General features: G+C 37.1%; 1 protein-coding gene across 5 annotated transcripts in view; it reads right to left on the bottom strand.

The window, feature by feature from the left end:
* LOC134747625 (protein PALS1) overlaps positions 1 to 18,149 on the bottom strand; it is a 215,665-nt gene that overhangs the window by 76,778 nt on the left and 120,738 nt on the right. For 4 of the 5 annotated variants that reach the window (XM_063682224.1, XM_063682225.1, XM_063682227.1 and 1 more), the window contains one exon: positions 8,520 to 8,648. In XM_063682224.1, the coding sequence (XP_063538294.1) occupies positions 8,520 to 8,648 (129 nt within the window). The remainder of the gene's footprint in view (positions 1 to 8,519; positions 8,649 to 18,149) is intronic. The other variant, XM_063682228.1, reaches the window with a different exon arrangement.

The following is an 18,149-nucleotide window of genomic DNA, read 5'->3' as shown; positions in this document are numbered from 1 at the left end:
TTTAAGCCGCCATATACGGTTTTAGTACCAGCTGCGCCCATTGTCTGGGTGATGTCACAAAGCCGGCTATTCTTGCGGTTACAAATAAACCAGTCACATGACACCTCATTTACCAGGGTTTACCCATATTACTATATTACTGTACCTACGATTATAATGTAACTCAAAAAGTTAACAAATTATAAACTGAGTAGTGTGACTACTTAAAAAAAAACACAAATCAAACAATATTTCATAAGTTTTTGGCAAAAATTACATTTTTGATACAAGCTTTTATAGCTGACTGTTATTTTCTTTCCACAGGCAACCAATACGTATCGAAACAATTCTAAAAACCCCAAACACAAGTAGGTTTCGTTGTTTTATCACAGAGTTCCTATGGCCACCTCCTGTCTGCATCATCAGATCAGCTAGATGGTACCATAATATTGCATTGTCACCCGACTTACGTAAGTATGCAAATTTTCAGCTTCATTGGAAGTTGGGAAGTGGATCAAATTTAACTTGGAAGATTTGACACGTACATTGCAAGTTAATAAAAAGCTTGTATTAAGAATTTGATTAACTATTATTTAGTCGCTTTTGGCGACATGTTTCGGATGTGTTAATAGTGAGTAAAAACCGTACTGATAAATATTTTGAAATATGTCTCACGATAGTTTAAGTGCGAAGAATTTGATTGTTCCCTAGTTAGCTAAACAAATTATTTTTATAAGCAATTTTCTTAACTCGAACATCTCATAAATCAAAGGCATGATCGGGGACAGTGTTTATGTCGTTGCCCGCATGTTTACGCGGTAAACAGAGTATAAACAAATAATCCGGACAGCAAAACTTGGGCGTCCCCACGGGCCTGGAGGCCTAATTAACAGGAGGCTATTGACTGCGTGGGTGTATGGAATGGACGTTGCTGTAGATAAGGAAACGTGAGACACAACACAGCGGGTCGGGTTGGTTCCAGGGAGAAAACTTTTAGTGTCAGGTTACAAAAGAGTACAAGGGTCTACGATGAACGTAGGTGGTTCATACTGACACAGTGGGACTAATAACAGATATATAAATACAATTCCTACATTACATGATTACATTAAACAAGACACGTTAGGGCCTGTATATATGTATTTTTTGTTCGTGAACGGAAAACTCTTTTCTTTAGTTAAAATATCGAATGTTGCTGTTTGTACAGTATTTGTGTAAAAAAACGCCCAGTTTTGTTGCTCTCGCACACCAATTTAAAGCAAATCGCCAGTTGCTTTTCGTTTTTTTGCGTCAAAATACGCCGGTTTTGTTAAATTTTTCCCAGTTTTAAACCGAGCCGCTTTATTGCTAAGTGTACTAACGTAGTACCTACAACATTCCACTGACCGTTGGCCTATTGTTTGGCTTTGTTTGCTCTTCCTGTCCATTTTTAAACTTTAAATTTACGCTTTTATTCGGAATTACCGTTTGTATCGTTACGCATTCTACCTCAACACCCTTCAACTTTGTTATTAATTTAGCTTGCTGCCGCTTCGAATGTGTTGGAAACGAGAATTTTTCGTTAGAATTTTCCGATATCATTCCCCGTAATGGGTTTCGATCGGTTTAAATCCGATCATCAATATTCCGGATACCAGTCAGTGGTGTAATTTCTCATTTTCGGAGCAGCAAGTCGCGTCGCGAAATAACTTTTTCCCCTAACACAACTAAGCGTGAAATTTAGTTAGCGAACTCCATTCGGCGAGGTCCCTTGCGCGTAAAAATCAAAGTTGTTTATCTGTTTTTGACAGGAGAAACACAAAAGGGTCCAACATTACCAGAAAACGAGTAGCCAATTAGGCATGCGGGATCTTTTCGAGGATTTTATAGGAGACAATAGGATTTGCAGGAGCGTTCTTTCGGTTATCCTTTCCTGTTTACGGGATAAATATATTCGCTTCTTTATATGCAGGATATTATAAACATAAATCATCTCACGCCGGTTGCGACGTCGTGTCGCAAAAGTGGCATAATTTTAGATTTTGCTTACGTTTTTTTTTAAATGCTGTTATACGGTCTCGTATTTTGCGAAGTGGCGCCCGAATCGTTGCTGAAATTTCCTCTCAAAACATTACCATTACCACATAAAGTTAAAGTTAATGAAGTAAGTACCATGTCTTAAATATAGGTACCTAATATAAAATCTTTGCAAAGTTATCTACCTACCGGTATTTTATGCTATTCATTCATTACGTATAATTATGTAATTCGTTCTTAGAATCCAACCAATATATAGTTGGTCAAGCAAATCTTGTCAGTAAATAGGAACAAAAAAAACTATACTCATCCTTTTCTTTTGGGTGCTAGTACTAGTGTAAGGCAAATATAGTATGATTATCTCTGTCTATGTTTGAAATGAGACAGTCTTTTGACAAACTATATAGGTAGTTAAGTTAGAGTGAGAATTTGAAAGTTAAAAAAGAAATTGAAATAGTGCCAGTTGAACAATGATAGAAAGTAGAAACGAAATGAAGCCCCAGAACTGAATGCTATTCCATTTTTCCAATAGAAGTCAGTAAAAATCATATAAATATAAACAGACTCAGCAGTAGTACCTAAGTCCTATATAGGCTGTAGGTACACGTGTCACAATCTCAATGTAATGCGACGCAAGAAATGGGACCAAGGAAAACCGTAAAGAGGTTTTGAGGTGTGCTAGGATTATTCAGTAAACGAGGTAATTTCAGAATTTTGAAATTTAAATTAAGCGCCACGGGCACACTAGCAACATTATTCTAGACGCCATTTATCTGATCTTTCGCTGCCGCTCGCTCCGGTCGCTGTATGCGAGCTGTACTCCGTGGCATCTGTTATTTTATGTGTTTTTTCCAAATGCACATCTACCAATAGAATAGAATAGAATAGAATAGAATAGAACAGAATAGAATAGAATAGAAATCATTTATTCAGACAACACATCAATACAACACATATATATAGCAAATACAAGACAAAGATAAACAAAACAATAGAAATAGAGATGTGAAGCCGAAATGGTATCCACTCAGCAATGCAGCTGGCACGACTAGCGTGGTCAACGGCGCTGGTTTTCTGTGGAGCCAGCGGAGTGTGCGGGACAGACAGGCCTACACAGACAGTCATATTTTTAAACGCAAGAACTTAGTTTCCAAAGCCTGTTTACATTTTTGAATATTATGTTCATAAAAGCGTTCATTAAATCAAACAATAATGCCATCAGATTAAAGGAAAATATCATGAGTTGTGGCTTTCGAATCGATCACGAACGCACCCAATAACCTTTCGAATAACCCTAACACACCTTATACGCTCTTAAAGTAACGAAAAAGAAGACAGCTATCAAGTGAAGGATTGAAAAGATGAGCGAATCAAATACCGCGCTCGAGCGGATCGAACGGAAATACGATAAAAATTGACACATGGAGGATTGCATTGGAAAATAATTGAATAATCACTTAGCGCCACTTGCACCATCCCACTAACCCGGTGTTAACCGGTTAAACCGTTAACCCAGTGACAAATTATACTGGTAACCATGGTAACTCCAGGTTTAACCGGTTAACACCGGGTTAGTGGGATGGTGCAAGTGGCGCTTAGAGTCGGACCAAGCTAACTTTAACTTAAGGGGCCCACTGACTATCAGTCCGCCGGACGATATCGGCCTGTCATTGGTTCGGAACTGTAAAATTTTTGTTTTAACTGACAGGCCGATATCGTCCGGCGGACTGATAGTCAGTGGGCCCCTTTAACTAGACGTTGACACACTGTCATTGCATGGCATGTGCAGTGACAGTGTGTCAACGTCTTCATTAATGTTAAATTTCTATGGAAAATAAGACGTTTAGAATGACACTCCTTTACTTTGTTCTATTCAAGTTGGTATAAAGTTAGCAGGGCGTTTTCTAAAATAAATATTTACCCCTGATTCTTTCAAATCTGGTCATTCTTGGGCTTATTTTACTCAGAATCGACAGCATTCTCCATCCTGCCATTAAAAAAAGATGTCCCAAAATGTCAATTCCATTACGTCACGTTTTAGTGTGATTTTTTTTTCACTTGCATGTGCGTGACGTAATGGAACGTACAATTTCCATACAAATTGGGACATTTTTTATATCATCAGAATTGAATATTCTAGTGATTCTGAGTTGAAAGAACCCAAAATCACCACGATCTGTGTTTTCCGGGTGTTTTTATTCTCGTGTTAATGAATAAACCACAATGTATACGGTGAGATTGCGCCGTCGGTGTAGCAGGCGCCTAATTGGAATTTACTGCGTACAGTCACCGCAGTTAATTATACGGGCCGATTTGAACAATGCTTATAAGAAGTCATAGCGGTACGATACCGACCTGTCAGTGTGGTTTTTTGGTTGAAGCAAAGACCCGTATGTAACTCCGTATAAGATGAATAAAGGAATAAACGTGCCTCGGAAATCAAGAAAAATTTGTTCTCGCATAGATGGCGCTACCACCAATACCAACTTTTGGCCTATTCTCGGCTAGATGGCGTTGACGGTTTCGTTTGTTATTTAACAAATTTTAACACATCAATGAAAAACATGGGTCAAAATCATATATAAATAATAAATACAAACAAAAAAATAATTTATCCATATTTACATATTTTGGTATTTTTATACATTTAAATTTTTAGTTTTAATCGTGTGTCAAAATAGATCGCAGTAAATTTACTGTGACTACAAAATTTACTATGACAGTAACCCTCTATCATCTATTATTATTCTCTTTGGGTTGAATAAATGTCACTTTTAATGTGGAGTTCTGATTAGGAAAAAGTATTTTTTTTTCTATAATGGGCAGGTCGTCCAAGTCGGCCAACCCTCCATCCATACAAAGGAAAAAAAAAATCGCGTTAAAAAAAAACTTCTACTTTTTCCTCACAATACCGAATATGCCCTTAAACAGATCTCAACTATTTTCGTTACACCTCGTATAATCTATGCTTCATTTTTCGAAACACTATGAATGAACTATGATGTCTATGATAGATGCCTCAATCGATCACTAAATTCACAATACGCTTTCAGCTTTTAGACAGCCACGAGCGACTTTCAACCTTCTCATCTTCAGTATAGAGTTTAAAATGCATAACCAAAAGGATATACAGGGTATGAAAAAGCTACGAACGGTCGGAAATCGGAAATGATATTAGAACCGTATCCTGAGTGGGAAAGGAAAGGCTGCTTGGGAGGAAAGGTCAAATGGTATTTGAACCTTTGACATCTCACTGACAATAAATTACGTTAACTGACACGTGTAAATCGTGCAAAGGTGATGTATTGGTCCGACCGGTCTTGCCTAGTGGGTAGTGACCCTGCCTGTGAAGCCGATGGTCCTGGGTTCGAATCCCGGTAAGGGCATTTATTTGTGTGATAAGCACAGATATTTTTTCCTGAGTCATGGATGTTTTCTATGTATTTAAGTATTTGTATAAGTATTATATATATCGTTGTAACACAAGCCTTCTTGGGCTTACCGTGGGACTTAGTCAATTTGTGTAAGAATGTCCCTATAATATTTATTTATTTATTTATTTATTGCTGCCGCAAACATCAATAATCCGGGCAACTTTGATTTTGACATTTTTGGCAGTAATGCAGTCGGCAGTAATGTAGCGCTGCAATACTGGTGCAGTCTGAATCAGAACATTCAAAACGGTACCTAGACGCGTATGTAATAAGGTTCATTTAAGGCACTATTGTATTAGGATTTACCTGTAAAAATAGTTGCTCTATTTAATAAATAAAATAAACATAAAATAAAAAATAAATGTTTTGTACAACGAGGGCCTGAATAAATAAATAAAAATAAATAAATAAATATTTATAAGGACATTCCTACACAGATTGACTAAGTCCCACGGTAAGCCCAAGGAGGCTTGTGTTATGGGTACTCAGACAACGATATATATTATAACAAATACAAATCGTTAATTACCAAATATTTTACAAATTGACATTACAGATTGAACTTAACAAAAAAAATTGATTTTACAATTAAGCTCATATCCATCGGCCCCAAACTAGGCGCAGCCTGTATCTCGGAAACCGGGTAAATACAATTTACTGAGAAATTTTAACAAAACTGAATATGATGGCCGTTGTTTGAACACATAGAAAACACCCATGACTCAGGAACAAATATCTGTGCTCATCACACAAATAACCGAGATTCGAACCCAGGACCATCGGCTTTACAGGCAGGGTCACTACCCACTAGACCAGACCGGTCGTCAAATCCGCAAAGATAACTAGTAATACTTTCGAAACCTTAAGGTGCCCACTGATTATCAGTCCGCCGGACGATATCAGCCTGTCAGTTAGAACAAAAATTTGACAGTCCCGAACAAATGACAGGACGATATCGTCCGGAGGAATGGGACCCTTTATTGAATTAAGAGAGCTAAATACAAAGCAGGTTGGGGTCTTCACATACACCTTTGACAAATATCAAAGCGACAAATCATCACTATTTTGAAAAAAAAATCGTCACACTGCTACTCAGTTGAAACGCCGTAACTCTGTATACACCCATACATAGTTACATTTTTCTTTTGATTGACAGAACAAGATAGGCGTTGTTTTTTTTCAAAGTAGTGACGAAATCTTTTTGTAAGCCCTGAACAAGCTCTCGTGACGCTTTTAAGAACCGTGTTATCAAATCGCACTCTTTATTTCCTGATTCTTCAAAATCTCAAATCGATATCATTCATGACTCGTGACCGTCTCTAAACTTTACGCATGTCAACTGTTTTTCACCCTTTTATCTATTACAATAGTAGAGTAGACCTTATAATGTCAAAGTTAAAGTAGCTTTTGCAGGAACCGAATTGAAGTGAGATAAGAGTTTTCAACGTCGTGTTTTTATATTCCGAAGCAGATTTCATACTCGTTGGATATCACGTTCTGTCTGTGGGAAAAAAACGTCTGGGCGTTCTATGACTACGTGCCGTCTTGTGAATGTTTTTGATGTTTTTGTGATATGCCGGCCAAGTCTACAACAGTTAACATAGGTAACAGAAAACATCGGTTACACTGCACTGAATCTGGACATACATACTTAAATACATTTTATCGTATTTTTATAAATCTTCATTTTTAGTTTTAGTGTGCGGATAGATGGCAGTGAATTTACTGTGGTTACAAAATTTACTATGACAGTACCAGTTAAATCTGTCACGGTTAAATGAGATACAGCCAGGCGATTTATTTATTTACTTAGTAATTGGGTCCCGTTTTTACCCTTTACGGATTTACGGAACCCTAAAAATAAGTTAGCTTATATAACTGCTGGGTACGGGCCTACTCTAATGCACGAAAGGGTTTAGGCTATAGTCCCCACGGGCTCACGCTGGCCCAATGCGGGTTGGTGACTACACATACACCAACTATGCAGGTTTCCTCACGATGTTTTCCTTGACCGAAAAGCTAGTGGTAAATATCAAATAATGAAGTACGGAATGTACATAAGTTACGAAAAATTCACTGGTACGAACCAAAATTTGTACACGGCCACCACCGCTTTCAAGACCTAACAGATTATCTGTTAATCTTTTTTACTGCAAACTTTTTCTGTCTCCTTGATCTTTAAGTTCACGTAGGTACTTGAAAATAGACGAGACTCTAACGCAAAAAATCTGACAAAGTAACTTGCGTCAACACAAATCTAGACCAAGAATCTAGTTCAAGTTGATGATTCAGATTAAAAAGTTTAAATGTTGGATTGTATTTTAAAAAACTGGTCACATGCGAGTTCATTTAACTCGCGTAACGATCTGTACAAACTTTTGGTTATTTTATGCAACTATAAATACAAAAGATTTTTGATTAGAAGTATAAAAAGTATGTGAACAGCGCCATCTATCGACAAATCGGCTTACTAATTTGCGTGATCTGTATGTGTCGAGGGCGAGGCCAGATCACAGGCCAGATTACAGGGGCGTTTATGAAAAGCTTGTTGCTTGTAATACAAGTGGAAGTAACTTTTTGACAGCTTTTGTTAGAAAAGGACTTCCACTTGTATTATAAGCTACAAGCTTTTGATAAACGGGCTCCAGATCGTAATAATTTCATGAAAATGGTTGCCACATCATGAAATTATGAACTCTATGATCTGGTCATGACATATTATGTACCTGTGCTTTCTGACACTGCGTCTTACGTAAGCGAACAACTCGCGAACGCAAAGCGAAGCGGCGCGGCGCGGTGTTCGGGTTGGCATTCGCAACGAGATCGCCCACGTAGACTTCTATAGGTATTAAAGGATTGATTCACCCCGCGCCGCATCGCTTCTCTTCGCGTTCGCGTGTCGTTCGCCTACGTAGTACGCTGCGTTCGGGCCCACAGCGAAACACGAAAAACGAAATTTCGTTATCTAGCGCTGCCTCTAACGCTCGAATATTCAAGAGTATTTCGATTTTCGTATTTCGCGGTAGACCCTCTGACCTAATTGTTCGGCTACATTTTTTCCAGAGTATTTAATGTCCAAGCTCCACTAACCTGATATTTCTTGATTGACTCCATCTGCTCTTTAGTGACATCATGTGCAGGCGGCCGAGGGGGTGCGTCGCGAGGCGCCTCCCGCGGGGGGATGGCGGGGGCGGCTGTCTTCGCGGTGCCGTTCACCTGCTGCGGGAAAATGTACTGTGAGTGAGTGGTGTAAGGTTGTATTTTGAATGGCATATCCAAGTTACTTATTTTAATCCAACTTATTATCTGTGCAGCCGTCATCAGAAACATAATCCTTTAATCCTATCCTCCTTTTATACTAATGTTTAACCATTTTAATCCTTTGCCGTTCTACCGAAATATTAACTTTTGCTTACATTATAGATGTTTTCGTGACCAGTAAGATGCCTAAATAATTAGCTGTTTTGATGTTGACTGTACTTCAAAATTCTTATCGTGCTGAAGGTATTAAACTTTTTACACATAACGCTAAAGGCTTCACAGAAACAGAAATGCAATGAGTATAATCTGCATCTTCTCAAATGATCTTTACGCTTAAGCTGTAAAACAAAAGCCATTGTCTCTTTTATGCGAGCGGTCGGCCATTGTGTGTGAGCGCCGCACGCGCCGTGGCACGCGCCAACACACAATGGGACAACGCCGACCGCTCGCACAAAAGAGACAATGGCTTTTGTTTAACAGATTACCGTCTTAAGCGTAAAAATCATTTGAGAAGATGCATACTATAGCAAGCGTCCGGTCGACGTTGGCAAACTCAAGGGCCGTTCAGTAAGCGTTTAAACCTTTTCCAGGTTGTTCTAATTAGAAGGTTTTCCCAACAAGTCCAAATATATTCCAAATAGTTTTGGCAAAAACTGTAATAGATGTCATATATTAAAGAAAAAGTGACGAAGCCCTCCAGTGGTAATAAAGGCCGGATTTGAACCGGCGTCTTTAGCTATCGCGGCTAACGCCATGAACCCCTTATCCGAATCCGGCCTTCACCACTGGAGGGCTTCATCACTTTTTCTAGTTTTTCTTTTATATATGACATCTATTACAGTTTTTAATTTATATATAGTAGTGTGACTACTTAAAAAACACAAATCAAAATATTTAATAAAATAATTTGATTTGTTCCCAAACTTGTTCAGTTGTTTTGGTAATTAATTTGAAGAAAAGTCACATTTCCCGAAAGACCAATCTAATTTGAACCATAAATAGCAGGATTGTTAAGGTTGAAATGAAATTGACACGTATGTAGTCGATGAATCGTACTATGCCTGGAAAAGGCTTAAGCTACGCCTATATGACATTTTACGTTACCAGCTGCAAGATGGGATTATCAATAGGGAATATTACGTGAAATTCTAGGGGGCGCCACTACCACAATCTGAGGGTCTATCGCATGTCTATCGAGAGCCAAGGAAATTGAAATTTTGTTATCTAACATCTCTGTCACTTGCATATTCGAGCGATAAAGAGGCACAGCAAAATTTCGGATTCGCGTTTCCCGGTAGATCCTCTGTAAACAAACCGCCTTGATGCATCAATGTCATATTTTATATTATCTCTAAAAACTTTTCAAAAACCTGTTAAAGGTAGTATGTATATGTGACTCTATGGTTTACTAAAAAGACTAGTGCTGCACTCTGGTGGCAGGACATTGCAGTAATATCCCCTATTGCCAAGATCTAACATAGCTAAGTTTCAGTTAACCCGAGGTGACATCCAGTTGGCGACTGTCTGTGCTTATTACAATTACAAAATTAGTGACGGAGAAAACGTTCTAATCACAACAGTAACGCAGCGTACTACGTAGTCGAACAACACGCGAAGCGATGCGGCGCGGCGTGTGAATCAATCCTTTAATACCTATAGAAGTGTCCTACGTGGGCGATCTCGTTGCGAACGCAAACGCCTTGGACCCGCCGCGCCGCTACGCTTCGCGTTCGCGAGTTGTTCGCTTACGTAATACGCAGCGTAATGCGGCAACGAAATCATCGCTTAATCAATTTATTCTCGGGGACAGAGGACAATCGTTCATGTGATTTTTCGTAGCATTTGTCATCCCGATTTGTCTATTCGTTTGGCATTTGTCGATATACCTTTGCCATCTTGGCATGGCAGCAGGAATATAGTGAGCAAAACTTCATTTATTCATTATTATTTACAACGACGGGACTTAAAACTTATTTTACGCGATTAAGTCCCGTCGTTGTAAATAATAATGAGTAAAAATCGTGAAAGTTTAAATCAGGACTTCATTTATTAGCATACAAATGTGTATGCAGGGGTGCTAAGCTAAAGGATTTGCTGAATGTATTAACAGTAGTCACCATCTGAATGTTACCTTTATAAGCATGTTTTTAGCAAAACCATGTCTCAAATCTTATTAATAAATTAACATTGAGTGTACAGTTAATGTTAGTAAAATACCAAAATTATAATAATCACCATAATACAGGCACAAAATATAGCTTTTACAGTTTGTCAAAGGACTGTCTCATTTCAAACATAGACAGAGAATCATACTATCTTTGTCTTAACTAGTACTAGGACCCAAAATAAAAGGATTAGTAGTTTTTTGTTCTTATTTACTGACAATTTGGTTTGACTAACTATAATTATTAAACAAACAGCAACCGGCCGCCCTCACATTCACGACTCAAAATTTAAAAAGAAATACGTTGAAAAAGTTATTTTTATCGTGTGTATAAAATTACGGTTGTGTATAAAATACAAAGGAGAATACTTTGAAGATAGTATACGTTTCATTTCAATAAATTATTGGAGTTTTACCTTTTACGGGTGAGTAAGATAAAGCTACTAGTTAGATAAAGAATAAATAGGGAAAAGATAAAAGTAATTGTCCATTTATCTAAAGATTAATTAGCCTTAGGGTGATATTATATTTGTCCAAAATCTTGGTACAGTCGCCATCAGATATATCGGAGCGCCCGAGGTGTTCACAATATCTAAACACGCACTCTAACGCCTTGACAATAGCGGCGTGTTCAGATATTTGTGAGAGCCTTGACCGCTCAGATATATCTGATGGCGACTGTACAATGTGTATTTGCGTCTCACATTTTGCTTCATGAAGTGTGAGACGCAATACAAATTGGACAAAGATCTTGCACAAGTGGAATACCACCCTTGAACGCTAGAGTTCCTCTAAGGGCCACTTGTACCGTTCAATAACCCGGGGTTAACCGGTTAAACCGTTAACCCCGTGTCAAATTGTACTGTTAACCATGGTAAACTCCAGGTTTTACCGTTTAACCCCGGATTTGTGAATGGAGAAAGTGGCCCTTAGAAATCAAAATTATAAACTGTAAGCGCCACTTACTCCATCCCACTAACCCGGGGTTAACCAGTTAAACTTAGAGTTACCATGGTTACAAGTGACACTGGGTTAATAGTGCAAGTGGCTAGTAAGCTAACTTTGGACCGACTTTAACAGAACAAAGTGTGGGGTATCATTATATTCTCACAATAGCACGCGCCGTAGCATAAGCTCAGACTCAATGGTACACAATGGGCGACCGCTCGCACAAAAGGAACAATGGCTTTTGTTTAACAGATTACCGTCTTAGGCGAAAAAGTCATTTGAGAAGACGCAGACTAATATATAGTTGGAATACACCTAGGTCACTAATGTAGAAAACGTATTTTCATCATCTAGATAAAATTGAAGTCTAAGACCTAAGATTTCAAAAAAATGTAAGGTACCTAAACATTTTTAAAGGAACCTTGTAACTCATCTTCATTGTATTTTGTATTCTCTTAATTATAAAACCAGAAATACAGAAAATGTACTAAAGAAGATGACATGTTATAATTATAACGTCAACATCCTCATGTTTGATAATATAATATAAATAAATAAATAAATATTATAGAAACATTCTTACACAGATTGACTAAGTCCCACGGTAAGCCTAAGGAGGCTTGTGTTATGGGTACTCAGACAACGATATATATAAATACTTAAATACATAGAAAACACCCATGACTCAGGAACAAATATGTGTGCTCATCACACAAATAAATGCCCTTACCGGGATTCGAACCCAGGACCATCGGCTTCACAGGCAGGGTCACTACCCACTAGGCCAAACCGGTCGTCCGGTTTGACACGGTAAACAATAAACTTATTCTTATTCTTATTCAAATGAACAATTACCATCTTTTATTTAAACACGCTTACAAAATATTGTAAATATTTTTACTTTAAGATTATGATAATATCAAGGTGCGTTACTTGATTTTAAATTAAGATTCAAATATTTGTCACCAAACTCTGAAGCCGTTTTGCATAATCCCAAAAACCGGATAGGAATGGATTTGCCTAAAACTTTTAAATGTGCCATGATAAATATCCTGTTACTTAATTAGATGCTTTTATCCTTACTCTTTAGGGTTCCGTACCCAAAGAGTAAAAACGGGACCCCATTACTAAGACTCCGCTGTCTGTCTGTCCGTCTGTCTGTCTGTCACCAGGCTGTATCCAAAGATAGATATAACTCCGTAATAAATGGATACAGTCTAAGGAAAAAACGTGCCTCGAAAATCAAGAAAATTTGATTCTCGTTCAGAGGGCGCTACTAGTTTTGGCCTACAGTCGTATAGATGGCGTTGACGGTTTCGTTTGTTATTTAACAATTTTAACGCATATCAGTGAAAGAACATCGGTCAACATCATAAAAATAATTAATGCAAATAAAAAAAATCATTTATCTATATTGAAATACATTTTATCGTAGTTTTAAAGTGTGTCGACAGATGGCAGTGAATTTACTGGGGTTACAAAATTTACTATGACAGTACCGCTCTAGTATAAGTTACTCTATGCTGTATCTCATGAACCGTGATAGCTAGACAGTTGAAATTTTCACAGATAATGTATTTCTGTTGCCGCTATAACAACAAATACTAGAAAGTACGGAACCCTCGGTGGGCGAGTCCGACTCGCACTTGGCCGGTTTTTTAAATATAAAATACTAACATATTTTTTACGCAAGAAACAAATGAACTTTAGATAGTTAGATACCTACTATTTCCTATCTACTCGTAATGAGCAGTCCCTCACCTACTCCATACTACTTTTGTGCCTGTAAAGCGGTCAGGCCAAATGAAATTTTACGTTTCCAAGGTGCTATTATACCTTGGAAACGTAAAATTTTCTGAATTTAATAACAGGTTATAAAGAGAGATTCACGATGCTAAATTGCAATAATAAAGTCGCCGTCAATAGAACTTGCAAACAATGTAAAAAAACCGTTTTACCTTCATTACTTCGTAATCTCGCTCTTTAAAACGACAACCATGACCTTTTTAACAGTTTATATACTTAAATATTTTATTTATATAAATTTTTAGTTAAATTAAATGTTAATTATTAATATTTCAGCGAAGATAACCTTTGTAAAAATGTTAGGTTATGTGTCAAACGCTTACAAAATCTGTCATATTTGTTTCCATTGTTTGCAAGTTCTATTGACGACGACTTTAGTAAATAACGCTTGTCAAACTATCTTCGCAGTTTTTTTTTATGACATGTAAAATAAAATGTAGGTACTAATAGTAGATAATATACTTCCATATTGGTCTCTTCAATTTAAAACCTGACTGGTAGACAGTAAAGTAATAAATAAAAATACAGAAGAGACTAGACTGCTAATTCGTGAATTTACGGTGACAACTTATTAAACTAATCAATACTTATTAAATTAATCTTATAGAGTATAGTTAGACACTAATATTAAGGAATACCTACTATTTAAACATAGCATTGGTGCCTAGCTATACATACACCTACCGAGGAACAAAAATGGCTCATTTGGATTAATTGGTCAGTTATTATTACTCGTAAGTGTACTTTTTATTCCTTTACGCAGCGTCTTACGTAAGCGAACAACTCGCGAACGCCGAAGCGAAGCGAAGCGGCGCGGCGCGGCGCGACGGGCCCACGGCGTTCGCGTTCGCTACGAGATCACCACGTAGAATACTTCCATACGTATCAATATCAAAGGATTGATTCACCCCGCGCCGCATCGCTTCACTTCGCGTTCGGGTGTTGTTCGCCTACGTAGTACGCTGTAACATGCTTTCCCCCTTATAATTTAACAGTATCTTGCACATTCGTATAAAGCGGATAGAATAATTTTATCTTAATAAAATACCATGCACATATAGATAAAACCCTCATTATACACCTGAAAAAAATATTCCGTTAGTACTTAAGACATAAGTACCATAAGTTTTTGTTTTACCAGGGATATACATAGAGTCCTGGGTTAGTAAAATATATTTTCCCAAATAGTTAAAAATAAATTACGCAAAAACGGCGAATACAATTTTGACAAAGTTGATTCTCGATTTGTGAATCCTCTGCTTTGCCACCTTGACATTTGAACACATTCCGCCTTTTAAACATATTAAAATTTATTTTGTTGCTTTTATTTTCGACGTTTCGACGCAAGTTACACTGGTCGTGGTCACGGATATCCATACTAATATTATAAATGCGAAAGTCTGTCTGTCTGTCTGTGTGTTCCCTCTTCACGCTTAAACCGCTGAATCGATTTAGATGAAATTTGGCATAGAGATAGGTTGAGTCCCTGAGAAGGACATAGGATAGTTTTTATCCCGAAAATCATCCCTTAAGAAAGTAAAAAGCGGGGTGGAATTGAGATAATTAATGAAGTGTCTGCTAATTTGTGTGCATAATATGCTCAAATTGAATAATTGTTATTAGATTTACTCCAGGCGCTATTCTTACTCTAGCTGGGGTTACTAAGTCCACGCAGACGAAGTCGCGGGCAAAAGCTAGTCTGATAATAAAATCATAAAATAAAGAAACAAAGGTAACAGAATAAATTCGCGATAGACCCGTTAGAATTATATTTGAATATATGCAGAAATACGAAGGTTGATAATGATAATAGTTAAGCAACAATTGTCAAGATAGCAAAATTGGAGCCACGCCAACTTTGACATAAAAATGTAAACTGTCATTAGTAATGACAAATATCATCACGCCGCGGACAGAGAGCTGTGCAGTCAAGCATGATTAATGACAATGACGATGATTCAATGAATTCTTAATTAATTTCGTGACAGTGACGTCAATCGTGAGATGAGAGTGATCGATTGACGGTCTATTTAATCATTGTGCAGTTTTAGGTATGACAAACTAGAGCGTTTTAGTTTAGAGTTACTACTCTAAATAAATCAAACTAAGACGGATGCGTCATTAGAAATACCGTTTAGTCAAATACTCAGTTTATTTATGGTTTAATTTTACGAACAAGTTACAATAAAAGCGAGAGCTTTAATACATACCTTGCTTGTCAAGATGTCACAGTGGCAGAATGATTCTCATATTAATTGTCACTGTGGCAAGGTGCAACAGTGGACTGTACTAGTGATTTAAGTATGATCTATGTATAGTCATACTGTCATTAATTATTTTTTTTTATTGGAAGAAGCATTTCACCGCAATCTCACCTGATGGTGTGCCGATGCAGTCTAGGATAGAGCTTGCTTACCTAAAAGATGTCTATTCACTTTCTATTTAAAACGATCCATATTGGATCCATATTGGAAGCATATTGTGCAGACGCAGATGCGTCAGTTTGAAGCTAGGCGGCGCACAGAACTCGACGCTAAGCGCGACGAGCTAAAGGCCAGACCACCTGTGGCCATACGTTACAATTATTTCGGAGGGGTGCTGCAAATATTGCCTATGTCAGTCACCTGAGAGCGCACCAGGGACGCTCTCAGTGGTAAAACGCAGTCGCTGTGGCCGAAATCGACTGATGATGATGAAAACGATCCAAGTTATGTTAAGTAAATATGATGTAGTTTTATGGTCAGTAGAAATAGAATAACATAATATACTTATTATTCAAGTCAAATTCTTTTGGCTAAGTGTATACGACTAAAGGACGACGTTAGACTCGGCCGGGTCCGGGCCGTAGATTCCAGCGTTTTTCTTTTTGTATAGAAAGCATTACGTGATCACCTGTCACCTGCCATAGAAAATTAACGCCCGGTCTTACGTAAGTCATCCTCAAGCCATAGTTTGCGGATACCTATATACCAGTAGGTGTTACTGTAGTTAACTTTTTGTTTGCTTAAGCAATTTGCACTTCCCACAAACGTAAATAACCTCGCTCTGCTTGCTCGTTAAGTATATTGAATTAACTGCAAAAGGACTTTGAGCAAAGTACTGTAGTAGGGTGTCAATTACTCTACTAAGTTCATGTGGGGTAAGAAAAACATAGTTTACTTTACTCGGGACAAGAGAAACAGTATGAGAATACCCTAATATAAGTGTTAGTCTTGCCCCAGTGGTATTCTAACCCTTGAAGAATGATTTTGATGAATTAAAATAAAATCGAAATTCCTTCAAGTCTAAAAGACGTATGCTACTTGAAAGGCTAACCCCATCTAACCTTAAATATATTGATATTATGATATTGATACCACCCGAAATCGCCCCGAAAAAAGACTCAGATCGTTCCTGTATCAGGAACCCGTTCCCAAAATACTCTAAATATAGGCTATGCGTTATTAATTTCTGAAAATTGTAAAATACGGGACACCCTATTCTGTAGACTTACCATAATGTAGTGTAATAACCACAAAATGCTCTAAGTACTAGACTCGAGATAATTTTTTTACAATACCGTCACAAACCCTTAATTGTTATCTGAAATTCTTAATTATTTTCTATGAAAAAAAAAAAGATTTTTTGTCATCAAAATGACTGACGAAATAATTAAATTGCGTAAGTTGTGTAGTACCTAGTATGTGTGTAAAATGCAAATGAAATAGATATACATAGATACTGTTATTGTAAGAAATTTTAATTATACATCTGTCATATAGAACTCGATCGCACAATTAAAATATCTTAATGATAATTTAATAAACGGCCCTTTCCTATTATATGTTAGATATTCAGTTATGACTTATGACAGTTATGACGTAAGTAATCTATGTGTTATTAGCCAAAGTTAGTAATACCTCCCTGATTATTTACAATATACCTTACCAAACCCATCCATATTACCTTTAGAACTGATATAATTGTTAATTTTCACATATTGCCTTTCAAAAAGAATCATAATTTAGTCCCTATACCGAGACCACACTACTGCCCAAATCATGTGTTGCCATAATTTATTTGTTGATGAATGTAATAATGAATTAAAACTTAATTCCGACAATTTGTAATTTGTATTTATAAGTTTCCTTTGTAATTTAATATTTTAAAATTCCACGTAAATGTGTCGGTGTACCCAAGCTGTATACTTATGAAAAACAGTTGTGAAATAAACAATAATGTTGAAGAGTATCATGATATCATTCAAAACAGTCCTAATGAGTTTTACTCTATTTAAAAAGTAAATTTAAAGTAAAAAGCCTGAATAATTTATCTATCACTCTTCGTAGTAAAAGGTCTCAATCACCGCATATTGACGAATAGATAACATTACTATGCTTTAACCGTATTTAAAAGTTTAATGCAATATCTTGCAACAAGCCAATTCTGTGGCTAGTTGCCAAGCATTCAATTTACGGTATATTCTATCATCATCCAATACATGAATAACATTATTACAGTGGAATTCATTACCTCTTATCTGTATCAGTGGAATTCATTAC

This window comes from Cydia strobilella, chromosome 15 (assembly GCF_947568885.1).
Source record: "Cydia strobilella chromosome 15, ilCydStro3.1, whole genome shotgun sequence".
In the NCBI taxonomy this organism is placed as follows: domain Eukaryota; kingdom Metazoa; phylum Arthropoda; class Insecta; order Lepidoptera; family Tortricidae; genus Cydia; species Cydia strobilella.
Note: the sequence above shows the minus strand (reverse complement) of the source record. Positions and strands in the feature narration are given on the sequence as shown.